Genomic DNA, 25,328 nt, shown 5'->3' with positions numbered 1-25,328 from the left:
CAGAATAAGACAAGATCCTGTCTCTAAAAACAAAAAACAAACAAACAAAAAAACCCAATGGTTATTGCTGAGTTAAAGATGTCATAGTGAGCTTGCTGGCTTTTCTTAAAGGTACTTATATTTGAAACATAAATGCTTAATATATCCTTAAAATGTTAGCATCAACAACTTGCTTATTCCCTTCCTACAGTAGTACAATTTTAAATCACGCAATTCCTGAGCGTGTTTTCTAAAACAACAAAACGACACTAAAAGCCACAGTGCAATTTGTGTGTTTGCTTTGTTCACCTTTGTCTCCAACACTGGCAGGTCAGTCCCTGGGGCAGGGGTGGTGTCTGGTCTGGCTTGTGGCTGGGTGTCCAGCACACAGTGTGCTCTCAATTAACATTTTCTCATCAAATGGGGAACAAGCAAAGGTGTGAGTGAATGGGCTGGCCAGGGCGGCACCTGGCGCTCCGGGCCCCTTTCCAGCTCCTGGACTTCAGAGCTTTTCCTGTGCTCACCTGTCCCCCAGCTGGGGCTTCAGATGGAAACTCAGCATCCTCACTGGTATCATAGATGACTTCCTCCCACTGCCACACCCCACACAGAGGGTTGGAGAGACCAGCAATTGCCACTTCCTGTTTCTGGGACAGAAGGTGTTTCCAAGGTCAGGGAGAGCCATGTTAAGGTAGAAGACAAGGTCAGAGACAGAAACGGGTTTAGGTGTGTGGCTGAAAATAGGATGAGAGGTAGAAAAGAGCTGGTGTGGGGCTGGTGTGGGGAGTGGGCAGAAGCAGGAACAGGGGAGGGTTTGCTGCCAGGACCGAGGTCTGGGTTCGAGATGAAGTTAAGGAGTGAGATGGTCATGGAGGGAGATGAGATAGGGGTGAGTCACAGCTGGATCGGACTGGGGTCTGGCATAGGCCTGGGGCTGGCAGTGGGTTTGGGGTTAGGATCTGAGATAGAGTTAGAGAAAAGCTAAGGTTGCGATGGGAGCCTCTGGCAGCAATGTGGGTTAGGGCTAGGCTGGTGTGAGGATCAGAGTGGGGAGATGTTTGGAGATCCTGCCTTAGTGGCCTGCAGCTTATTCCGGGGGTGTTAGGCCCACCTGTCGAATGGCCTCGATCTCCAAGCCCAGCGATGGGGACAGCAGCCGGGTCCAGCCCACTCTTCTCAGCTGGGCCCCTTCAGGTAGCCTGGCCACACAGGGAGGAGGGAGGAAGGCGGCCTTTGTGCCTGGTGGCCACTCAGTCGGCTCATGCTGGCCTCCCTTCCCTGCCCACCTTGGGGCTGGAGACCAGGGTGTCTCTGCTCTTAGGCTCCCCTCCTGCCTCCTCCTACCCTATGAAGTTCCACTCACTCATCGGGCCCCTCATAGGTCTGACTCAGCTGCTCCTCCAGGCGTGAAATCTCCAGCCTCAGTTCCTGCAAAGGAGGAAGTGGGGGGCACATCTGGCTCTCCATTTTTCCCATCCCTGGGTTCCTCTTCCAGGGTTCTTTCCACTTTCCTGACTACTTTGGCCTCCCCAGACACACACTGCCTAGGGACAAAGGGCAGAAAGCCATGACAGAATGTTAGGAAGCCAAAGAGAGACAGAGAGCAACAGGAATCCAGAAGCCAAAGCACAGGCCAAGAGGCCGGGAGCCGTGGCTCACGCCGGTAATCCCAGCACTTCAGGAGGGCAGATCACGAGGTCAGGAGATCGAGACCAGCCTGGCTGACAGGGTGAAACCCCGTCTCTACTAAAAATACAAAAAATTAGCCGGGCATGGTGGCGTGCACTTGTAGTTCCAGCTACTTGGGAGGCTGAGGCAGAAGAATCGCTTGAACCCAGGAGGAGGAGCTTGCAGTGAGCCAAGATTGTGCCACTGCACTCCAGCCTGGGCGACACAACCAGACTCCGTCTCAAAAAAGAAAAACAAAACAAAACAAAACAAAACAAAACAAAAAGCACAGCCAAGAAAATTAAGAGAAGGAAGGCAGAGGCAGTGATGCATGAAAAAATGAAAGACATAAATGGAAACAGACTCACACACAGGCAAGGGAAACACTAGGGCTAAGAGACTGGTAAAGACCAGAGCCAAACAGAGAAGACTTGCCTAGGGAGACAGACAGCCTAGACCTAGAGGCAGAGACAGGAACCCACACGAGCCTGGCAGAGACACATAAAGATGAGGAGGGGAGGCTGGGCGCGGTGGCTCACGCCTGTAATCCCAGCACTTTGGGAGGCCGAGGTGGGCGGATCATGAGGTCAAGAGATCGAGACCATCCTGGCCAACATGGTGAAACCCCGTCTCTACTAAAAATACAAAAATCAGCTGGGCATGATGGCGTGCGCCTGTAGTCCCAGCTATCTGGGAGGCTGAGGCAGGAGAATTGCTTGAACCTGGGAGGCAGAGGTTGCAGTGAGCCGAGATTGCGTCACTGCATTCCAGCCTGGTGACAGAGCGAGACTCTGTCTCAAAAAAAAAAAAAAAAGATAAGGAGGGGTGTGTGAGAAGACACCCACAGAGAATGAAAGTGAATGGAAGGAAGGAACAGAAAAAAAGTGAAAAGGCAGATAGAGAAACAGAGGGTGAGACACACAGTAAGTCATACAGTCATACATTATGGATAGAAGAAGCAAGATGCGGCCACCGACAGAGAAAGAGCGATGAGGAGGAGAGGCAGCAAGTCCCAGAGATGGCAAAAGAGAAGTGGCCAGGGCCGCTGAGTTACCTGCGTCGTCACTCTGTATTCTTGCAAGGTCTGGGCCAGGCTCTCCACATGGCGAGTGCGCTGGGAAAGCCGAAAGCCAAATGAGACTGGGACCAGTTCCCCAAAGACATAGTGGGGGGTGGTGGTGGGGGGACTGGCTGGGGGGTTAAGGGACAAGGGTGAGCTTGAGAGAAGAGCTGGGGCCCAAGGGAGAGCACCAGGCAGAAGGGCTTCTAGATCCCTGAGGGGTCACATTGGGACCTGGGGAATCCCTCCAATCTCTCCGCCTGCACATCCAAGGACCAGACCCGAGGAGGACTTCCCTTTCTAGACCAGGGGCAGGAAGTGGCTGGCGCACACGGAAGGCAAATCTCTTTCCCTCCCCAGGCCCCTCACCTCAGAGAGGATGGTGTCTCGTTGGCAAATGAGGTGTTCACACTCAAAGAGCTGCCGCTGCCAAGAAAGGAGCCGGTCCATCCATCCAACCTCCCAGGACTCCCCTCGGTCCTGCCCTCCGTCTGGCCTGCCCTGCTCTCCCGCACCCCGCCGATTCAACCTCCTGAGATGTTCCGGGACTTCAGGGATTTTAGGGATGCCTGGGTGGTCCTGGGAGTCTGACAGTTTGATGGAAGACCCTGCTCTCATCAGGCTGCAGTCACTAAAACTGGAAATGGGAAAAATGGCCCCAGGGTGGTGGAAAGTTGTCAGGCACTAGGAAGGAGTGGCACCTTCAAAGTGTCCTTCTCCATGGCCAGTTCCTGACTTCTCTTCTTCACTCCATCCCGCTCGGCCAGCAGTTTCCCATTCTAGAAGAAGGAATGGTGGGTCACATTCACTTCAGCAAATGGTGATGTTAAAATTAACAGCAGACATTTGCTAAACACTTGACTGATATGCATCAGGCCTCATGCTAAGCACTTCATGTTTTAACCCATTTAATTCCTCCCACCATTCTGGTGGGACCTCAGCTTTAATTTCTCTGAGTGTGGCTCCCCCATCTATAAAAATGGAGCTAGGCCAGGCACGGTGGCTCACGCCTGTAATCCCAGCACTTTGGGAGGCTGAGGCGGGTGGATCACGAGGTCAGGAGTTCCAGACAAGTCTGGCCAACATGGTGAAACCCCGTCTCTACTAAAAATACAAAAACACAAAAATTAGCCAGGCATGGTAGCGCAAGACTGTAATCCCAGCTACTCAGGAGGCTGAAGCAGGAGAACTGCTTGAACCGGGGAGGCAGAGGTTGCAGTGAGCCAAGATCGCACCACTGTACTCCAGCCTGGGCAACAGAGCGAGACTCTGTCTCAGGAGAAAACAACAACAACATCAACAACAACAAAAACGGAGTTAAACTAGGAACTACTTTATGGGATTGCTGTGAGGATTAGATAGGTTAATAATCGCTAACACTTACTGAGCATTTTGCATGTGTTGATTCATTTCTTATCCCCAATTTTAAAATCAAAAGAACATAAGCAGCCTGTTATCCACATTATCTATCACCCAGCTTCAATAATTATATGCATTTTCTCAGCTTTGTTTACTAAGATGTTTGTTAACTGAGTTTTTTTTTTTTTTTGAGCCGGAGTTTTGCTCTTGTTGACCAGGCTGGCGTGCAATGGTGCGATCTCGGCTCATTGCAACTTCTGCCTCCCGGCTTCAAGTGATTCTCCTGCCTCTTCCTCCTGAGTAGCTGGGATTACAGGCATGTGCCACCACGCCCAGCTAGTTTTGTAGTTTTAGTAGAGACGGGGTTTCACTATGTTGGCCAGGCTGGTCTTGAACTCCTGACCTCAGGCGATCCACCCGCCTCCGCCTCCCAAAGTGCTGGGATTACAGGTGTGAGTCACCGCACCTGGCTCTCCTCTAGATGTCTTAAGTAGATTACTTTAAAGCAAATTGCAGGCATATTAGTTCACCTGTACTTACTCCAGCATTTATTCCCCTACTTGAGGACTTATTTCCTTTAGCAAAACCACAATACCACGATCATACTTAACAAAATTAACAATAACTCAGTATCATCTCATACTAGGAAGTTTGTGCCCCCTTTTTCTTTTTTTTTTGAGACAGAGTTTCACTCTTGTTGCCCAGGCTGGAGTGCAATGGCATGATCACTGCAACCTCCGCCTCCCAGTTTCAAGTGATTCTCCTGCCTCAGTCTCCTGAGTAGCTGGGATTACAGGTGCACGCCATCACACCTGGCTAACTTTTGTATTTTTAGTAGAGACGGGGTTTCACCACGCTGGCCAGCCTGGTCCTGAACTTCTGACCTCAGGTAATTTGCCCTTCTTGGTCTCCCAAAGTGCTGGGATGACAGGGCTGAGCCACTGGACCTGGCCTGTGCTCCTTGTTCATTTTGGTTGTCTTACAGAGATTTCTTTACATTTACTTTGACTGAGGATCCAAACAAGGTCCACCATTGCTTTTGGTTGAAATCTCTTACTTCTCCTAATCTGACAGTAATTTCTCCCCCCTCCACACCGACCCTGGTACTCTTTAGGGCCTCATTCTGTGGAAGAAAGCAGGTCCCTTGTCCCGTAGGATTGGTGCGTTCAGATTAGGCTGATTGAGCTCTTGTTCCCTGTGGTTATGTTCACCACTTTCCTCTATCATTATTTCTTTTTTTTTTTTTTTTTTTTTTTTTTGAGACGGAGTCTTGCTCTGTCGTCCGGGCTGGAGTGCAGTGGCCGGATCTCAGCTCACTGCAAGCTCCGCCTCCCGGGTTCACGCCATTCTCCGGCCTCAGCCTCCCGAGTAGCTGGGACTACAGACGCCCGCCACCTCGCCCGGCTAGTTTTTTGTATTTCTTAACAGAGACGGGGTTTCACCATGTTAGCCAGGATGGTCTTGATCTCCTGACCTCGTGATCCGCCCGTCTCGGCCTCCCAAAGTGCTGGGATTACAGGCTTGAGCCACCGCGCCCGGCCTCATTATTTCTTATAAACTGGTAGGTAGGTCCAGGGCCTTGTCCAGACTCTTGTTAAATTTTCTAACAAGATTGGGTGGTGCTATATATATCAAATTGTGCCATTCAGGAGGAATGCCATGTCTGGTTGCCCTAACTATTAATAGTATAATCATTTCCAATTTTAAAGAGGAGTAGAGAGGCTGAGACTTGGCAAGGTCACATGGTAAGTGGACTCAAACCTAAATCTGTGTGATTCCAAATCCTGTGTTTATAATCCTCAGACTCTCATCTGAGCCAGACACAGCCCTGGGTGAGAATGGGACACAAAGGGAATTAGGTTCTAGAGGTGGAGATGGATGCAGAAGCAGGTAACAATGCACGAGGTGGGCTCCGATGAAGCCTAGGGCCTGGGTACCACGGGAGCACTAACAGGCTTCCTGAGGAGGTGCTGCTGAGTCTTCAAGGCTGAGGAGTTAGCTGGGAAAACAATAGGCCGGAGAAGGCAACCCATGCCAGCCATAAAATGGGACCTGTGCAAAAAATGGCCCAGATTCCAGTCCAAAGTTTAGGGGCACCAAAAACCTATCAAGTTGCACAGGGTTTCAAGGCGAGGGGGTCACTGGGGAAATGCACTTTGGGGCATGGAGGCAGTCCAGAGTTCCCTTTCACCACACTCCTCCTCTTGGCACACCAGGGGATATACCAAGGCCAGCCTCTCCCTCTCTCCAGCCAGCTCCAAGTCCTCCATCAGCTGCTCTGCCTCTCAGTCTCCGCGGGCCTGGGCTGCCAGGTGAAGGGCAGAGGAAGGACAGGAAAGGAGTGCTGTGTCAACATCTGTCCACCTGGTAGGGATTTGCAGGCCAGATCCTGGGCCACTCGGCAGGGAACCTGGTTACTCAGCTGCTCCTGCCTCCTTCTGCAGTAACCTGAGCCAGCTCTGTAGGTTCTCCATAGGAAGGCTGCCTGGATCTTCAGTGTCTGAGTATCTTGTTACTCCAGCATTATTCTACTGTAACTTGAGAACTCAATCTATAGATGCTCTGTAGGCAGCTGTGTGGAGGGGGAAGGTAGAGGGGAGGGAACCAAGAATAGCTCCAGAGGGCCGAGGGTGTCCCAGACGCTGCTCAAGGCACTCGACCTGGCAGCAAGCCTTCCTGGTGGGGAGGAGGCAGAGATGAGACTGCTGGTTGCTATTTACCCTGCTTACTCCTTCTGCTTTTGTCGAGGGATCTACTCTCTCTGTCTGAGGGTAGATGGGTCCCAGCCCCAGCCATGGGAGTGAGTCAAGGTGGAAATCTTGGCAGATGCAGGAAGCTCAGCTGGTGAGCTAACCCAGCAGTCATTCTCACCCCTTCTCACTTGTTCACCTGCCACTCTAGAGGCTGAAAAAGGTCAGATATCCTCCTGGGCTCCCTTGCAGCTGGGGGTGTTATGTGATCCAGTTCTGGCCAGTGAGATGTAAGAGCTGCTGGGGGTGGGGTGAGAGGCTTCTGATGAAAAGAGCCATGAGAGGGGCATTTCCTGGCTCCCCTTTGCACCACGTTTTCCTACTTTGAATGAGAACATGAGATTGGAGCTGCTGCAGTCATCTGCAATCATGAGGCCACAGGCAGCCAGGGAGCCACCAAACCACTCAGAGACCACCTTCTTCCCAGAGAACACCTTCTTCTAAACCTCTGGTTAAGGAAATGAGTGTCCTGCAGATTGAAGCCATCATTTCTTTGTTCCCTGGAGCCAAAAACGTTCTGGACCTGTCAGTGGCCATATTACCCATGTAGTCTGGTTATAATGGTTGAATGGCAGTGAACTGTAATGCAGGAAGTTCTGCCAGGGGGCTTCAGGGAAAGTTTTTCATTCTTTTTTTTGAGACAGGATCTCGCTCTGTCACCCAGGCTACAGTACAGTGAGGCACAATCTCAGGTCACTGCAACCTCTGCCTCCCGGGTTCAAGCGATTTCCCTGCCTCAGCCTCTCAAGTAGCTGGGACTACAGATGCCTGCCCCTATGCCTGGCTAATTTTTATATTTTTAGTAGAGGCGGGGTTTCAGCATGTTGGTCAGGCTGGTTTTGAACTCCTGACCTCAAATGATCCACCCATCTCGGCCTCCCAAAGTGCTGGGATTACAAGCGTGAGCCACTGTGCCTGGCCTTTCATTCTTCTATTTACTTTTTTTGTTTTTTTATTTTGTAGAGACGGGCTCTCACTATGTTGCCTAGGTTGGTCTCAAACTTCTGGCCTAAGCAGTCTTGCTTTGGCCTCCCAAAGTGTTGGGATTACAGGTGTGAGCCACCATGCTGAGCCAGAAATTTTTTTTTTTTTTGAGATGGAGTCTTGCTCTGTCACCCAGGCTGGAGTGCACTGGTGCAATCTTGGCTCACTGCAACCTCTGCCTCCCGGGTTCAAGCGGTTCTCCTGCCTCAGCCTCCCGAGTAGCTGGGATTACAGGTGTGCACCACCACACCCGGCTGATTTTTGTATTTTAGTAGAGACGGGGTTTCACCATGTTGGCCAGGCTGGTCTCGAACTCCTGATCTCAGGTGATCCACCCACCTCGGCCTCCCAAAGTGCTGGGATTACAGGTGTGAGCCACCGTGGCTGGCAAGTTTTTCATTCTTAAAAAGGGATGTTCTGAAATAAACTGTCACATCCTGCCTGCACTCCATGTCTCACACGGTAGAGTCATCCTGCTGTGAGGTTCCCATTGCCTCAAGGGGGTGAGTTTTCATGGAAGAGCCAGAAAATAGCAAAAAGTGTTTGGATTTCAGTGTAAAAAACATACCGTACATGTAGGACAAATTTTTTTTTGGGAATACATGATCTACCTGGACTAGGCAGAGATCCTTAGAGCTGGGGGTGGCATGCAGGACAGTCAGAGAAGAGAATAAGCTGAAAACAAGCCCAGAGTTTTCCCCTAACCCAGGGCTAGCGATGAGGGGTGGAGGGAATGGATGGAGAACCACAGAGCCCTGGACGTCTTGGGATCTGACAGGCCTTGCGTGCACTTCCCAGAGCACTCTCAGAGTCATCACGGTGTGAGAATAATAGAGATGCTACTTTCTTGTGAAAGCAGAGGCCTCACTGGTGGGTTGTCTCCAGACCTCTGCCCACCCCAGCCCTGTGCTCTCCGGTTTGTCAAGGCCTGGGTGGGGTTTGGGATCCTTCAGGAAAATGAGCGAGGGACAGCAACTTTGCTAACAGCTCAGGGACACCAGAGGAGTCTCTCTTCTGTTTCTCTTGCCCCAGAGAAGCCACATCTCCCCACCATAAGCACCCACTCCGACCTGGGGAAATGAGGCAGAGGCTGTGGACAGCGACCCCAGCCTCTTCCCTTTCACAGGAAAGCAGCTAAACCACCTCCGTGGCTCTGGAAGGGTGTGGAAGTGGTGGAGTGAGAGTCCCAGCCCGGATGAGGGATCACCACCAGAAGATGAAGAGGATGGTATGCCCAGAGATCCAAAGGTAATGTGGGCCTTGCACTGGATGCCAGCACACAGTGGTGACAAACGTTTGTACAAAAACCATCAATCTCATGAACAGCAGAGAGAAGAAACATTGAGTGAGGACCAGCAGCTTCCTAGCGCACTTGGCTCCTTCGTCAGTCTCCTGCAACTTAGATACCACCTTGAGGTGGGGGGTGGTGACAGGTTTCATTGTCAATTGATGAGTTTGTTTCAATCTAAAAAGACTTAGGTGGGCCCCGAATGAACTAAGATGATGTTTTTCTGTCTCAGATGGAACGGGGCTTGAATTAAATGTGAAGCTGAACTGGGTCTCTTCATATTGTTTGCTAGTCCCTCAGTGAAATGCTGTCAATCCCCAGAACAAGCCTACTGAACAGATACCCTTCTTCCAGTTCTTAGAAAATAAAAGTAGGCCGGGTGCAGTGGCTCACGTCTGTAATCCCAGCATTTTGGGAGGCTGAGGTGGGCAGATCACCTGAGGTCGAGAGTTCGAGACCAGCCTGACCAACATGGAAAAACCCCGTCTCGACTGAAACAACAACAACAACAATAAAAAAACAAAATTAGCCAGGCGTGGTGGCACATGTCTGTAATCCCAGCTACTCGGGAGGCTGAGGCAGGAGAATCACTTGAACCGGGAGGTGAGCTGAGATCACTTGAACCTTGAGATGAGCTGAGATCACGCCATTGTGCTTCAGCCTGGGCAACAAGAATGAAACTCTGTCTCAAAAAAGAAAAGAAAGTAAAGGTAAAGGCTTGAGGCCGGGCGCGGTGGCTCAAGCCTGTAATCCTAGCACTTTGGGAGGCTGAGACGGGCGGATCACGAGGTCAGGAGATCGAGACCATCCTGGCTAACACGGTGAAACCCCGTCTCTACTAAAACACAAAAACTAGCCGGGTGAGGGAGCGGGCACCTGTAGTCCCAGCTACTCGGGAGGCTGAGGTGAGAATGGCGAAACCTGAGGCGGAGCTTGCAGTGAGCTGAGATCCATTACATCTGTGCCTGGGCGACAGAGCGAGATTGCCTCAAAAAAAAAAAAAAAGTAAAGGCTTGAGAAGAAGTCACATGCTTAAAGGCTGCTCTACGTAAAATGGCAAGATGAGATTCACAACCCAAGGTTGACTTCAATTTTTTTTTTTGAGAGGCTCGCCCTGTCACCCAGGCTGGAAATGCAGTGATGGCCTTACCTTCACCACAACCTGTCTCCCGGGCTCGTGCAGTCTTCCCACCTCAGCCTCCTGAGTGGCTGGACTACAGGTGCACACTACCATGCCTGGCTTATTTTTCTATTTTTTGTAGAGACGAGGTTTTGCCATGTTGCCTGGGATGGTCTTGAACTCCTAGGCTAAAGGGGTCCACCCACCTAGTCCTTCCAAAGTGCTGGGATTCCAGGCATCAGTCACTGTGCCTGGCTGTTTTATTCACTGTAAAAAAAATACAAATATAGAAACAATGCGAGCTAACTGTTTTTTTTTTTTTTTTTTTGAGACGGAGTCTCGCTCTGTCGCCCAGGCTGGAGTGCTGTGGCCGGATCTCAGCTCACTGCAAGCTCTGCCTCCCGGGTTCACGCCATTCTCCTGCCTCAGCCTCCCGAGTAGCTGGGACTACAGGCGCCCGCCACCTCGCCCAGCTAGTTTTTTGTATTTTTCAGTAGAGACGGGGTTTCACCGTGTTAGCCAGGATGGTCTCGATCTCCTGACCTTGTGATCTGCCCGTCTCGGCCTCCCAAAGTGCTGGGATTACAGGCTTGAGCCACCGCGCCCAGCGAGCTAACTGTTAGTGAGCACATCCTATGGGTCCTACCTCATGCCCAAGACTTTACAAGTATCCTCTAGTTGAAGTCTCACACAACCCAATGAGACAGATGCCATTGTTTTGTTCATCTTTATAGGCAAGGCAACCAAGGCACAGAGAAGGGAGGGACTGGTCCACGCTTATGTAGGTGGCCTCAGCCTGAACCCGTGTAGGCTGACCCCATGCCCCACACTCTCGTCAAGCATGGTAGTTCTCACAGTGTGGTGTAACCTCAGGGACATTCCCACACTACTGACATTCTGAGGTCTCCCCAAGCCGGCTGAAGGTTGTTTGGTGGCAGGCTGCTGGGGTGTTGGGGGCAGAAGGGAGAGGTGTCAAGAAGACCCTAAGGACTAGGGAAGGGGTGGGGGTGGGTGCTGGGCCTCCACTCACCTCCTCCTGCAGAGTCTCCATCTCAGCCACCAGATGCTGCTGCTCCTTTTCCTGACCAACCCCAGAGAGAGGACAAAGGCTTCATTTCCAGCCTCCTTGCCCCCATGTTGCCCTTCTCCCACCCCTGAGAACACAACCAGGACCTCGGTTATTGAAGGACAGGGTTGGGGGAATGGGTCTGGGAAGCCCTAATGGCTCCTGCTGTCTCCTTTGTCATGAGAAGGATGGCAGGTAAGATTGAAAAAGTCTAGGGTGAGCAGGGCCTGGAGAGAGGGAGAAAGCCAGGTGGCCTCTGCCCCTTCCTACTCCATAGTCACACTGCCGCTCTGACTCCAGGAAACAATGAGAGAGGGCACCTTCTTTCCCCTGGGTCAGACCCACCGCCTGCCGGGCTTGGGCCAGAAGGCTGCGATTCTGTTCCTCCAGGCTCCTGGCCAGAGTCTTTAGGTCCTCCAGCTCCTCATCCACGGCCTTGGCAAACTGCAGAGCCTGCTGGGTACTGAATGGGGGTGGGGGTGGATGAGCCATATGAGAGAGAGGAAGGCAGAGAAGCACAGAGACAGATCCATTCTGAGAGACACTAACAACAGAGAGATCCCAGGTGGTGGGCAGGGACAGAGACCCAGAGAGAAAAGAGGAGAAAGAGACCTGGTGGGGGCACAGAGACCCAGTTTTGACCTAAAAGAGGAGGAGGTGGGAAAGAGACCTAGAGAGAGTGGGGGACCAGAACAGGGAGACCATGATAAACATGAAGAATGACAAAGCACAGAGGGACGAAAGGGCAAATGACATGAAGAATCAGAGAGAGGAAAAGAATAAACAGAGAAATCTAGCCTGGGTGCAGTGGCTCAGGCCTGTACTCCCAGCACTTTGGGATGATAAGGCGAGAGGATGGCTGGAGCCCAGGAGTTTGAGACCAGCATGGGCAACACAGTGAGACCTCATTTCTATAAAAAATAAAACAAAATTAGCCAGGCAGTGTGGTGGGCCTGTGGCTACTTGGGAGGCTGAGGTGGGAGGATCGCTTGAGCCCAGAGGCAGAGGTTACAGTGAGCTGTGATCACGCCCACTGCTCTCTAGCCTGGGTGAAAGAGTGAGACTCTGTCTCAAAAAAAAAAAAAAAAGAAAAAAAAAAGAGAGAGAGAGAGAGAAGTCTGAACCCTCCTCCAAGGAAAGATAAAAAGACCAAAACAGGCTGAGAGATAAGAACCAGAGAGACACAAAAGATAAAAAACAGAAAAGGGAAAAGAAAGGACAGGTACAGAGTCAAAGACAGAGCAGGATGCAGACAGCGAGCATGGGAGATAGAGGCCAGTTCTGCAGGCAGGATGGAGGCAGGGGCGCTGGGGAGGGTGGATGTGGGGTCAAGCCCACCTGCGAAGCTGCTTGCGCAGAGCCAAGATCTCCTCCCCAAGGCGTGCCGACCCCTCCTCAGCTGTCTCCACGCTCCGCTGGAGTTTGGCATTCTCCCCAGCCAGACGTTGGTTGCTGAGCTCCAGGTCCTCCAGGCTGCTCAGCAGGTCAGCTGTGGCTTGCCTAGGGGCAAGGAAGGGGTTCAGGTCACTGTCCACAGCCCCTGCCTCATTTCCCCAGGTTGAGGTAGGTGCTGGTGGTGGGGAGATGTGGCTCTTTTAGGGAGAGAGAAACAGGAGAGAGACTCCTCTGCTCTCCCTGAACTTTCGGCAAAGCTCCGTCCCTCACTCATTTCCCTGAAGGATCCCAAGCCCTACCCAGGCCTCGGCAGGCTGGAGGGGACAGGGCGTGGGCAGGAGGGTCAGGGAGGGCTGTGAGGATAGGTACAGCTCGGGTCTGGGGTCTTCGTCTCCGAAGCTCTCCAAGTTGGCTGGCTCCTCAGCTTCTGGGCATCCTGGAGGGAGACAGACAAGAGGGTGTTGGCCTCCCTGTTACCCTTAAATGTGAGGTGCCCCAGGGCCATGAGGTTGGTCTCTGTCTGGCTCCACCCTTGTCTGTGCTCTGGAGGATCTCATGGGCTTTAGGGGCTGCAGTTATACCTACTGTAAAGCCCTCTTGCTTGTCTTCTACCTTGAGCTCAGGCTGGATCTCCCAGATAACCCCAACCCCCCACATTCTTTACACCCAACACTGCGCAGCACTTCACCTTCCCCTTCCCAGATCCCCCACCAACCACCCAGCCACTGGGCGGACCTGGCTCCCTCTCTCCCTGTCACCCCCAGTCCAGCAGAGCGCAGACTTCTTCCTCCTGCCCCTGACTCTCTGCTCCACCCCTCCTCTCTGTCTCCACACCCCGGCCCTTGCTTTCTCCTCTTGGACCCTCACCACAGCCTCTTCTCTGGCCTCCTGGCCTCTAGTCCCTCCTCTGCTCGCAGCCCTCCCTGGGCCCCCAAGCCTGATGAAGGAGGTTGAAGAGAACTTCCTTCCCTCCCCACCTTTTTTTGTATGGTTAGAGAAATGGAACATGACCACCTTTTATTTTTAAAGACAGGATCCTGCTCTATTGCCCAGGCTGGAGTGCAGTGGTGTAATCACGGCTCACTGCAGCTTTAACCTCTCAGGCTCAAGCGATCCTCCTGTCTCAGTGTCCCGGCTGGGACCACAGGTATATGCCACCACACTCAGCTAATTTTTTATTTTTAGTAGAGATGGTGTCTCACTATGTTGCCCAGGCTGGTCTCAAACTACTGGGCTCAAATGTTCTTCCCACCTTGGACTTCCAAAATGCTGGGATTACAGGCTCACGGCTGTAATCATGACCACTTTTTTTTTTTTTTTTTTTTTTGAGACGGAGTCTTGCTCTGTCGCCCAGGCTGGAGTGCGGTGGCGTGATCTCGGCTCACTGTAAGCTCCGCCTCCTGGGTTCATGCCAGTCTCCCGAGAAGCCTCCCGAGAAGCTGGGACTACAGGCCCCGCCACCTCACCTGGCTAATTTTTTGTATTTTTAGTAGAGACGGGGTTTCACCGTGTTAGCCAGGATGGTCTCAATCTCCTGACCTCGTGATCCGCCCGCCTCGGCCTCCCAAAGTGCTGGGATTACAGGAGTGAGCCACCGCGCCCGGTCCATGACCACCACTTTTTTATGAAGCACCTCCTATGTGTGAGGTCCTGGGGATATAATGGTGAGCAAACCAGCCAACTAAACCCAGGCGCCGGTGGCTAACTAGATAATCAGATTTCCTTTGCAGGTAGATGTTCCAATGGAAAGGCCTACAAGTCTAGGAGTGAGCATGGGAAGCAGGGAACTCTAGCCAGGGGCATACCAGGGCTTCCCCTTTGCCAGAGGTGTGAAGGATAACGGCCTGGAGCGGTGGCTCACGCCTGTAATCCCAGCACTTTGGGAGGCTGAGGCAGGTGGATCACCTGAGGTTGGGAGTTCAAGACCAGCCTGACCAACATGGAGAAACCTCGTCTCTACGAAAAATACAAAATTAGCTGGGCGTGGTGGCGTATGCCTGTAATCCCAGCTACTCGGAAGGCTGAGGCAGGAGAATCGCTTGAACCCAGGAGGCGGAGGTGGCGGTGAGCTGAGATCGCGTCATTGCACTCCAGCCTGGGCAACAAGAGCGAAACTCTATCTTAAAAAAAAAAAAAAAAAAAGGCTAGGGGGTTGGGGAGTGAGGAGTGGAGGGGAACAGTCTGAGCAAGGGCCTGAGCTGGGCAGAAGTGGGGCACATTCGAGGAAGGGCAGCAAGACCAGTGGGCCTGCGAATGCCTGGACTAGAGTGAGGAGGAGGTGATGTTAATGATGATGGAGCAGAGGTAGGTGGGGCCTTGTAGGCCTCTCTGATAGGGCTGGTGTGAGGAGGAAGAGTTGGAAACCATCCTCTGAAGAAAAAAACCCCAAAGCTCAGGGAAGGAAGGGACGGAGGACCTAGAAAGTCACACTCACAGCTCTAGGCTACAGTAAAGGTCCCTGGTTCCCACCCTATCCCTTGCTCTGCCCTGGGTGGTAAGTTCCCACACTGTCTGACCCAGGGCCTGCCTGCTTCATTCTATATATAGCAATCTCACCAGATGGCAGTTGCTGGGAGGTCAGGGCTCCCTGGAAGGCGGTCTCCTCTTCCAGCTCTAATCCCCTGTATCAAAGGGATGAGGCTTAGAGCCCCACTGTAGCCGCCCCTCAGTCCTCACCAGCCACAGGCAGGGAGATTGCAGGTGGGAGGAGGGGACCGGGTCAGGTGAGAGCTGGCACCACAGGGTAGGAGGGTGAGGCCAGATGGCAAGTGCCTGCGGCCAGATGGAAAAGCAGGAGGGGCAAGGAGTGGGTTGGGTGAAGGGATGGCGAGGGACCTCTGTCAGCCCCAAGCTCCTCCCTTCTCTAGCCCCATTTTATTTGTCTCCCAGACCCCCTCTGCCTCCTCATCCAAATTATTTTGTCCTCAGACTCCCTATCTACCCCCTCTGAATCCCATCTCTTCATTTTTCTCTCCACAGCCTTGTTCCAAACACAGTAGGTCCTTGGGCCTAAAGGATGCTGGCTCCAGTAAGCAGGTATGAGGTTAGATCTTAGGAAGGACTTCCCAGAGGAGGATGAAGGTGTGGGGACTCACCCATGTAGCTGACAGGCAGCAATCCAGTCACGCATGACAACTAGGAAAGTGTCCAAGTCCACAGTGGCGTTAGGGCCCTCCCCATTGGGGTCCAGGCTGTTGGCCAATGTTTGGAGGCGTGCATCCTGGGGGCCCTGGCCTGTCACCGCCTCCAGGTAGGCCAGCACCTGGGTCACAGCCACAGTGCCTGGGACAGAGCATGCAGTGAGGGGGTCTGGGGCAAGTGGGGAGTGGTAGGTATGGACTGGCAGCAGCTTGGGAGCAGGATGTCACTGGCTAGGCTGGTGGCACTCCTGCTCCATAGCCCAGTGGAGACACACTGGGCAAGCCCTTTCCCCTCCTCTGAGTCTACTTTTTCACCTGGAAATGGGGCCCAGTCATCCCCCTATCACAAGGTGAACCAAAGGGGATGGACATGGGGACAGCACCAGCCATGCCCCACTCCACCATGGTGGCTGCCTCCCTCCCCCATCCCACGACCCCAAAACTCTACCCTCTTCCATCAATGTCCCCCAGGTTTTCCTCATTCTAAAAGGCCTTCACTCTGTTATCCACTTTCTTCTTCCTGAAGCTTCCCAAAATCACCTACTTTGTTCCTGCAATACCCCCAAGAGGGACCCTAGCCCAGTCTTCTCCCTGAGGCTCCCCAGTTCCCAGCCTCCACCCCTCTCCCACCCGCGCTGGTCCCCAGCACCCCTCCTGCCCCACCACCTGTCCTCTGAGGGTCACAAGCTTCGAATGTGGAGTTGAGTATTTGCTCCTCCAAGCTGACCGGCATCCCCAGCCTTGCCTCCTCAGGCTGCTCCCAGAGGTACACTGGGGAGACAAAAGGGTTCAGCTCACCAGTGAGAAGAATGAGGAAGGAAGAGGGGTGACCCCTGGTCCTCAGCCTCCTGGGCTCTGCAGAGGGGAGGGAATTCACTCAGAGCACCTAGAGTTAGGGCCAGCGGGGAACAGCAGGAAGCTTCAGGAAGGGGCAACAATGTGAGGATCTCTGAGTTACTTCCCCCCATCTTTCAGACCAGGAAGTCCCCCCGGCTGTCTTTTTGTGTCCAATTGGCTTAGGAGCCCAGAGAAGGACACTCTGAGATCACCCTTTCCTCCTCTCCTCTCCAGCCTCCCAGGCTGGACTCAGAAAAGGACAGGGCGGGGGAGGGCAAAGAAGAGAGGATTCTGGGAGGAGCTGAGAGTGAAGGGGGGCCCAGGAGCCAGGAACAATCCAATAATGCGTGGGCAGCCCAGATCGATCCCGCCTGCTGCATCTCCGGTCTCCCAGCCCACCCTGGGGACCCGGTCTCTCTCCTCCCTGCATCCCTAAGGCGAGGCTGGCATCATTGGAGCCCATGGCCGGGGGCTGAGACATGAAGGGATGGGGTAAACCAGGCAGGGTGGGCAGTGAGGGAATGGCTATGAGCTGGATCAAACCATATGCGTGTGTCACATAGACCTGGGTGCAGAGTCCAGCTGCACATCTGTGGGCAAGTCTGTTCTCTCAGAACCTCAGTTTCCCTACTGGTAAAATGGGGGGTGGGTGGGTAGAGTGATCCTCCTCACCAGGGCTGAGTTAGCTCTGTGTATGTGAAGCACACATGTGTACACACACACACACACACACACACACGTCTTGGGGTTTATTTGTCTACTGTTGTAGCCACAACACCTGCACATAGTAGGTGCTCAACAAATGCTCCATGACATAGGAAGAGATCCTCAACTGCAGAAGCCACTGGGACTGGCCCAGCCTCCCTCCCAGGGCTGGAAGTGACCTTCTAGGCTCCCTGCCCTGACCTTGAACAGCTGGGTGCAGCAGCTCACTGAGCACAGGCTGCAGGACTGGGTAGATCCAGGGGGTAACTAAGGCTTGGCCTCAGACAAGTGGCGGCACTTGGGGCAATGGACTCAACTTCTCTTGGGCCTCGGTTTCTTCCTCTGGAAAATGGGGTTGGTGTTACCTCTTTCCTAGAGAGAAAATGAGATAAAATCTAGAAGGGCTTTGGCAGAGGGCCTGGCACGTGGTGGGGACTCAAGAATAGAATTGAACACTTATTGAGCATTTAGTAGGTGCCTGGCCTTTTCTGGGCACTTTACATGAACTGTCTAGTAGCATATTAATAATTGATGCTATTATAATCCCTACTTTACAAATGAGGGGACTAAAGCATAGAGAAACTAAGAACTCAGCAAAAGTCACCCCGTTTAACATATGAGTCAACTTTCTCATCCCTCTAGCTCTTCCTGGGTTCTTTGCAGTGCGTGACATTTACATTCCCTCTGGCTTGAACCCGCGCTCCTAGGTTTGGCCCTTGGGAAGGGGCGTGTGAACTCACAGTTAGGGAAGACCAGGGCTTTAGCCCCAGTCTGTTTTCCTCCTCTCGCTGTCTTTTTTTTTGAGACGGAGTCTTGCTGTGGTACCCAGGCTGGAGTGCAGTAGCGAAATCTCCGCTCACTGAAACTTCTGCCTCTGGGGTTCAACCAATTCTCCTGCCTCAGCCTCCCGAGTAGCTGGGATTGCAAGTGCCTGCCACCAGGCCCAGCTAATTTTTGTATTTTTAGTAGAGATGGGGTTTCACCCTGTTGGCAAGGCTGGTCTTGAACTCCTGACCTCAAGTGATCCGCCCACCTTGGCCTCCCAAAGTGCTGGGATTACAGGCGGGAGCCACCGTACCCAGCCCCCTCACTGTTGTTCTCATGTTACATGAACAAGGATCGTGAGGCCCAATGAGATCGTTCACCCAGGGGGGCTTGCCAGAGCGAGCGAAGCTGGGAATAGAACTCAGGACTGGCGTCAGGTCGTGCTGGCTCTGAGGATCAGCATGTGTCTGAAGTCGCATCCCAGGATTCCCCCAGGGAGATGTCATTCCTGTTCCTGAGAAAGATCTCCTTCCTCTGTGTCTCTCTCTCTCCTCTATGTCTCTGTCCTTGCCTCTTCTTTACATTTCTCTTTGGCTCTTTCTATCTTTCTCCCAGTCTCTCTTCCCCATGTCCTGTCTCTGTGCCTCCATGTCCCTTGTCCCCATTTTCTTTCCTGTATCTCAGTCTCTGTGCTTCCCTTCCCATATCTCAGCCACTCTCCATTCCCTAAGCCTTCTATTTCCTTTCTCTGCTCTTTCTTTTTCCCTCTGCCTTCCTCTGTCTCCACCTCTCCTTCTGGGTGTGTTCCTACCTTTCCTTCCGGAGACTCTGGAAGCTGGCTCAGCCCTTGCCACCCAGATCCCGGTGGCTGCACGCCCTCTGCTGGTGCAGGTGAAGTTTAGATGGCCTGTCCTCTGGTTCCCACACCCTGGTGTCTGCCTCTGACCCTCCTATCTGGAAAGCCTCCTGAGGCCTGGGGCTTTGTAGAAAAAGACGCAGGCTGTGCTGTGGATGCCTGGGAGCCTCTAAGAAAGGGGCCCTGCCATCCCCATCAGACTGGGCTCTCTCACTTGGCAGATGAGTTTCAGAGAGGCAATGCCAGTGCCTCCTCCCCACCCCCTGAAGCCGCCTTTCACACCCATTCAGCCTGTATCCATCCGTTCGTTCAACAGTAACTGAGCGCCTACGATGAGTCAGGAGTTGCTCTGGGGTCCCAACCAATAAGGCAGTCTCTCCTTCTGGAGCACCTCAGCTGAGGCGAGTGTGGATTGAAATGCTCTGTTAGTGTAAAGTACACGCTAGATCTTGAGGACTTAGTATGAAAAAAAGAGAATATCTGAATACATTTTTATATTGGCTATAGACTGGATATATTTTATATATATAATACATAGGGCGTATTACTCTGGGTATATAAGGAAAATCTATTATTACCATTCATTTCACCTGTTCCTTTTTTCTTTTAAAAACTATTAAATTACGTATGTGGCTCATATTGTACTTCCACAGGACAGTGCTGCTCTAGGGACTGGGAATACCAGAGTGAATAAAACAGACGCTGCCTTGTGGAGCTCATGCTCTAGTGGGGGAGGCAGAGACAAAACATGACAGATGTGAGCACTACGAGGAGAAGTGAAGCAGGGCAGGGGAGAGAGTGTCACAGGGCAACTGCTTTACATAAGTAAGAAGTACCATCTGGGCAGCGATCTGAGAGGAGTAAGGGGTGCGGCTGCTTGTGCTCTCACACAGTCCAGCCTCCCCACAGGAGATAAGGGGTACAGACAGGTGGGCGGGCATACAGTAGGCACTTAATCCACCAGAGTCCCTTCCCTCCCTTCCACCCTGCACTCATGCAAAGGCTCAGCTACCCTCAGTCACCTCTCCCAAGTCCCCGAGTCACGGCCTGGTGCCCATTCACCCATGTCTCCCTCCTCACCCTCCCCGGGGCAAACAGGGTCCCAGTCACTTACTTTCCGCAGTGGGACCACCCACCGGGCCCTCGGGCAGGTCCATGGGCCACCCCTGCTGCTGCGCAGCTGCTGGCAAAGCTACCAGCCTCCCTCCTTCACGGGGAGGGACGGAAAAGGACCAGCTGCCCTGCGCACTCCTGGAAGGAGAAGCAGGGGAATGGTGTCCTCGGAGCAGCCACCAAGGGTCGGGGCCTGCCTGGCCCCACCTGTGCTCCAGGACCTCTGGATCCTCACAACCTGTTTGCCACCCCCGCTGGGACCTGAGCAGCTCGGCTCCGACCTGTTTTATGGATTGGAGGTGTGGGCTGGGGAATGAGGCGGCTGACATCAAAGCGGCTAGTGCGTGGGTCGGGGAGTGTCAATGCCTCCCTTCCTTCACACGGCTCATCGCTGGCCCAGGCTGCCTGGTTCTCTTCCCTGGCCTTTGTCCCAGCCTCCTATCCCCAGGCTTGCCCTCCAGTCTGTCCCCACAGGGCCCCAGAGCCAACCTGCCCCTCCCCTGCTCAGTACCCCTGCATGGCTCCCCGAACCCTGGGGACGGGCTAGACCCTGGCCCTGACGCCAAGGCCCTGCATGGCTGACCGCCCACCTCAGCACCCCAAATCGCACATGATGCTCCAGCCACTCTGAGCTGGACTCTGCCTGGGACGCCCTCCTGCATCCTGCCTCGGCTTCGCGTGGCCTTTTCCGGGAAGCGAGGGGCTGTGTCTGACTCCCACACGGCCCTGGACAGCTGCCGTTCTTGCCACATCAGCCTGGATTTGGCCGGCTGGCTTCTCACGGGAGTTTGATCTTGCTTCGCCCCCTGCTCCCAACCCTCCCATGGCTCCCTAGTGCCCCAGGACTAAGTTCCAGTCCCTCAGGCTAGAGTGGCATGGAGTAGTCTCTGAAGCTCCTGCCTCTTCCTGTCCCTTTTCTCTCCATCGGGCAACCCGTAGGTCTCTCCTCATCACAGCCCCAAATCTGCTGCTCCCCTGGGTTCCAACTCAGAATGTACACGGTCCCCCAAGCCCAGGCCACCTCCTCCTCATCCCTGCCAGCCCCACTTGCGGCTGCTCTGGGCAGTCACTGAAGCAGTGACAGGAGTTTAGGGGGCCCCATCCTGCCTCCATTCCACCCAGGCCAACCCAGTGCCTTAGTGGCCGCACTCTGGGAGCTAGAGAGAGACCTGAGTGCTGCTATCATCACAGCAGGCATGGGCGCCCCTTGGGGCCACCAGTTGAGCCTGGGCTCGCCTGTCCTCACCCAGCTCCCCAGCACCTGCTCTCCCTAAGCCACGTGGGCCCGCTGCCACCGTGCACTTCTGGAACGTTCTGGAAACACAGGTCTTTGAAGAGAGGCCCTTCCAGGGTCTGGAACACCCTGCAGGGTGCAAAGGGGGGCGATGGCCTTGGCCGGGTCCTGGCGCACGGGCTGGGTTTGGGACGAAGTCCTGAGGGACCCCGAGGGTGTTGGTTGATCTCGGGGGTCTGATGGGACTGGGACGGGGACACTGAAGCAGGATGGGGCCCTGGCAGGAGCTCTGGGTGGTGTGTGCCTTGGAGGGCTTTCAAGGGCTCTGATAAGTTTTGGGGGGGGGGGTCTCTGGCTGAATTTCTGGGGAGTGTCTGGCTGGATTTTGGGGATTTCGATTTCTGTGGGGGTCTCTGGATTTCAGGAGTCTCTGGCTGGATTTCGGGGGTCTTGATTTCTGCGGGGGTCTGACTGGATTTCTGGGGGCTCACTGGATTCTGGGGGCTTTGATTTCTGGGGTCTCTGGATTTTGGGGGTCTCGATTTCTTCGGGGGTCTCTGGATTTTGGGGGTCTTGATTTCTGCAGGGGTCTCTGACTGGATTTCTGGGGTCTCTGGCTGGATTTTGGGGGTCTTGATTTCTGCAGGGGTCTGACTGGATTTCTGGAGGTCTCTGGCTTGATTTTGGAGGTCTTGATTTTTGGGGGGTCTCTGGATTTCTGGGGGTCTCTGGCTGGGTTTGGGGGGTCTTGATTTCTGCAGGGCTCTCTGACTGCATTTTGGGGTCTCCAGTTCTGGGGTGTCTTTGATGGACTTCTGGGCTCTCTGAGGGAATCTGAGGTCTGACTGGGTTTGGGAGGGACCTGCCAGGATTTCTGGGGATCTCTGACAGAAGTCCAGGCATCTCTGCTGATTTGGGGAGAGTAACAGGATCTTGGGGAAAGTCTCTGGCAGGCTCTGAGGGACAAGTCTGACAGAACTTCTAGACGATTCTGACAGGATTTCGGGGGTCACCTATAAGATTTTCTGGTGGACTCCTTTCAGAATTTCTGAGGGGATGTCAGGATTCTTTTTTTGAGACAGAGTCTCACTCTTGTCACCCAGGCTGGAGTGCAATGGCACGATCTCAGCTCACTGCAACCTCTGCCTCCCACGTACAAGCAATTCTCCTGCCTCAGCCTCCCAAGTAGCTGGGATTATAGTTGCACACCACTACACCTGACTAATTTTTTGTATTTTTTATAGAGACATGGTTTCACTTCCCCGGGATGGTCTCTATCTTCTGACCTCGTGATCTGCCCACCTCGGCCTCCCAAGTGGTCAGGATTTTTTTTTTTTGAGATGGAGTTTCACTCTTGTTGCTCAGGCTGGAGTGCAATGGCACGATCTCGGCTCACCGCAACCTCTGCCTCCCAGGTTCAAGCGATTCTCCTGCCTCGGCCTCCCTAGTAGCTGGGATTACAGGCGACTGCCACCACACCCAGCTAATTTTTTGTATTTTTAGTAGAGATGGGGTTTCTCCATGTTGGTCAGGCTGGTCTCGAACTCCCGACCTCAGGAGATCCACCCGCCTCAGCCTCCCAAAGTGCTGGGATTATAGGCATGAGCCACCACGCCCCGCTTGGTCAGGATTTTAATAGGATTTGGGGGGTCCTGACGCAGGGGAATCTCTCCCACAATATGGGGGGCTTCACTAGGATTTCGGTAGGGGCTGGGAAGGGCCACTCTGGGGAACCTCGCCACGGGGCAGGGCGCACCTGGAGCCACGTCCTAGTCTCGGGACACAACCGACGGCCACGAACGACGAACGGCAGTTGAGTTGGGGGAGGAGTGCGTGAGCTTTTCCCGCCAGAAAGAGCAAAAGGAGGCGAGGGATCGCGAGTGCGCGTGCGCAGCGTCTGAGCCCCGCCCCTCCCCGTCCGGGCTCCTCCTAAGACGCAGGTGGACACCGGCGGCCGTCGCGTGCCACGCATGCGCGCTGGCGCAGCGGGCGGTGGCCCCAGAGTGTCTGTCTGGTGGTGGAAGGCGGGGATGGCTGCGCCCGCCATGCTGTGGCTCGTGTTCTCTTCGGCTTCAGGCTTCGGTGAAATGGGCCGAGGAAGGGGGAATTTAACCGAGAGACTCCTTGTCCGTCCCCTATTTCTTTCTTTTTTTTTTTTTGAGATGGAGTCTCGCTCTGTCGCCCAGGCTGGAGTGCAGTGGGGCAATCTCTGCTCACTGCAAGCTCCGCCCCCCGGGTTCAAGTGATTCTCCTGCCTCAGCCTCCCGAGTAGCTGGGATTATAGGCGCCCGCCACCATACCCGGCTAATTTTTGTATTTTTAGTAGAGATGGGGTTTCACCATGTTGGCCGGGCTGGTACCGAACTCCCAACCTCAGGTGATCTACCCGCATCAGCCTCCCAAAGTGCTGGGATTACGGGCGTGAGCCATGGTGTCCGGCCTGTCCTTTCTATATATTGCCAGATTTTCTTTTCTTTTCTTTTCTGTAAGATCCCTGTTGGGTTTTGTTAACAAGGCTATGCTGATATATAATGTGTGGAGAAGTGTTCTCTCTTTTTCTGTTCTTTGGAAGTGCTAGTGTAGGATTGATGTTATTTATTTTTTATATGTTTGGAAGAAGTCACCAGCCATCTGGACCTAGAGTTTTCTTTGTGGAAAGACTTTAAATTACAAATTCTATTTCTTTTATAAAAATACAATTATTCAGATGCTCTATTTTATTTTTGGTAAGTTGTGGTTTTCAAGGAATTTTTCCATTTTATCTAAAATTTCAAATAATTTGCATAAAGTTCATAATATTGTCTTTTTTTGGAGGGGGAGAAATGCGGTCTTATTATGTTAGGCTGGTCTCGAACTCCTGGCCTCAAATGATCCTCCTACCTTGGCCTCCCAAAGTGCTGGTGTTACTGGCATGAGCCACCATGCCCAGCCAATCTTTTTAGTATATGTAAGATATGTGGTGATGGATATTAATAATTTGTGCCGGGGCCGGGCGCGGTGGCTCAAGCCTGTAATCCCAGCACTTTGGGAGGCCGAGACGGGCGGATCACGAGGTCAGGAGATCGAGACCATCCTGGCTAACACGGTGAAACCCCGCTCTACTAAAATACAAAACTAGCCGGTGCTGTGGCGGGCCTGTAGTCCCAGCTACTCGGGAGGCTGAGGCAGGAGAATGGCGTGAACCCGGGAGGCATGAGCTTGCAGTGAGCCGCAGATCCGCCATTGCACTCCAGCCTGGGCGGCAGAGCTGAGACTCCGCCCAAAAAAAAAAAAAAAGCGCCGGACGGATGCGGAACAAAGATGGTCGATCTGGAAACGCCTGATTTCAGTTTGATGTTCTGATTCTGCCGGAAAAGGAAATGGTTTGTCGCAACGACGCAACTCACCCAGGCTAGAATGCAGTACTGTGACCCTAGCTCACTGTGGCCTCCACCTCCTGGGCTCAAGTAATCCTCCTACCTCAGCCTCCTGAGTAGGTAGGACTTCAGCCATGTGCCCTCAAGCTCCTGATCTGCTGTTCTTTTTCCAGCTTTTTCCCCCCAACTTCTTGAGGTGAATGCTTAGGTCACTGATATTTTTAGGTCGTTAGGTCATTGATGTTTTTTTTTGAGACTCGAGTTTCACTCTGTTACCCAGTCTGGAGTGCAGTGGCGCCATCTTGGCTCACTGCAACCTCTGCCTCTAGAGTTCAAGTGATTCTCCTGCCTCAACCTACTGAATAGCTGGGATTACAGGCGTGCCCTGCCATGCCTGGCTAATTTTTTGTATTTTTAGTAGAGTTGGGGTTTCACCATGTTGGCTAGACTGGTCTTGAACTCCTGACCTCAGGTGAGCCACCTGCCTTGGCCTCCTAAAGTGCTGGGATTAGAGGCGTGAGCCACTGTGCCCAGCCAGGTCATTTGATTTTTAATAATCTCTTCTAATACATGCATTTAGAGCCACCATTTGCCTTCTAAAAACTTCTGTAGCTACACTTGACACATTTGTTATGTCACATTTCTATTATTAT

At 53.1% G+C, this 25,328-nt stretch overlaps 1 protein-coding gene across 16 annotated transcripts in view; it reads right to left on the bottom strand.

Moving 5' to 3' along the window:
* The window catches only part of CCDC155 (coiled-coil domain containing 155), a 30,667-nt gene extending 7,487 nt beyond the window's left edge, over positions 1-23,180 (bottom strand). For 3 of the 16 annotated variants that reach the window (XM_009194954.3, XM_021931298.2, XM_021931301.2), the window contains exons 1-14: positions 16,696-16,963; positions 16,476-16,580; positions 15,765-15,951; positions 15,226-15,290; positions 13,039-13,105; positions 12,613-12,774; positions 11,620-11,737; positions 11,239-11,289; positions 3,409-3,486; positions 3,077-3,133; positions 2,702-2,761; positions 1,343-1,407; positions 1,091-1,178; positions 504-626 (exon numbers count right to left, since the gene is read on the bottom strand). In XM_009194954.3, coding sequence (XP_009193218.2) covers positions 504-626; positions 1,091-1,178; positions 1,343-1,407; positions 2,702-2,761; positions 3,077-3,133; positions 3,409-3,486; positions 11,239-11,289; positions 11,620-11,737; positions 12,613-12,774; positions 13,039-13,105; positions 15,226-15,290; positions 15,765-15,951; positions 16,476-16,580; positions 16,696-16,777 — 1,308 coding nt within the window. In that variant the 5' untranslated portion in view covers positions 16,778-16,963. Of the gene's footprint in view, positions 1-503; positions 627-1,090; positions 1,179-1,342; positions 1,408-2,701; positions 2,762-3,076; positions 3,134-3,408; positions 3,487-11,238; positions 11,290-11,619; positions 11,738-12,612; positions 12,775-13,038; positions 13,106-15,225; positions 15,291-15,764; positions 15,952-16,475; positions 16,581-16,695; positions 16,966-17,552; positions 18,204-18,927; positions 19,488-20,086; positions 20,224-21,346; positions 21,449-23,075 lie in introns of those variants that run through there. The other 13 variants (XM_009194955.3, XM_003915889.4, XM_017952587.3 and 10 more) reach the window with 12 other exon arrangements.
* Positions 23,181-25,328: the final 2,148 nt, after the last annotated feature.

Source organism: Papio anubis, chromosome 20 (assembly GCF_008728515.1).
Source record: "Papio anubis isolate 15944 chromosome 20, Panubis1.0, whole genome shotgun sequence".
In the NCBI taxonomy this organism is placed as follows: Eukaryota; Metazoa; Chordata; class Mammalia; order Primates; family Cercopithecidae; genus Papio; species Papio anubis.
The sequence above is the reverse complement of the archived record's forward strand: the minus strand, read 5'-3'. Positions and strand labels throughout refer to the sequence as shown.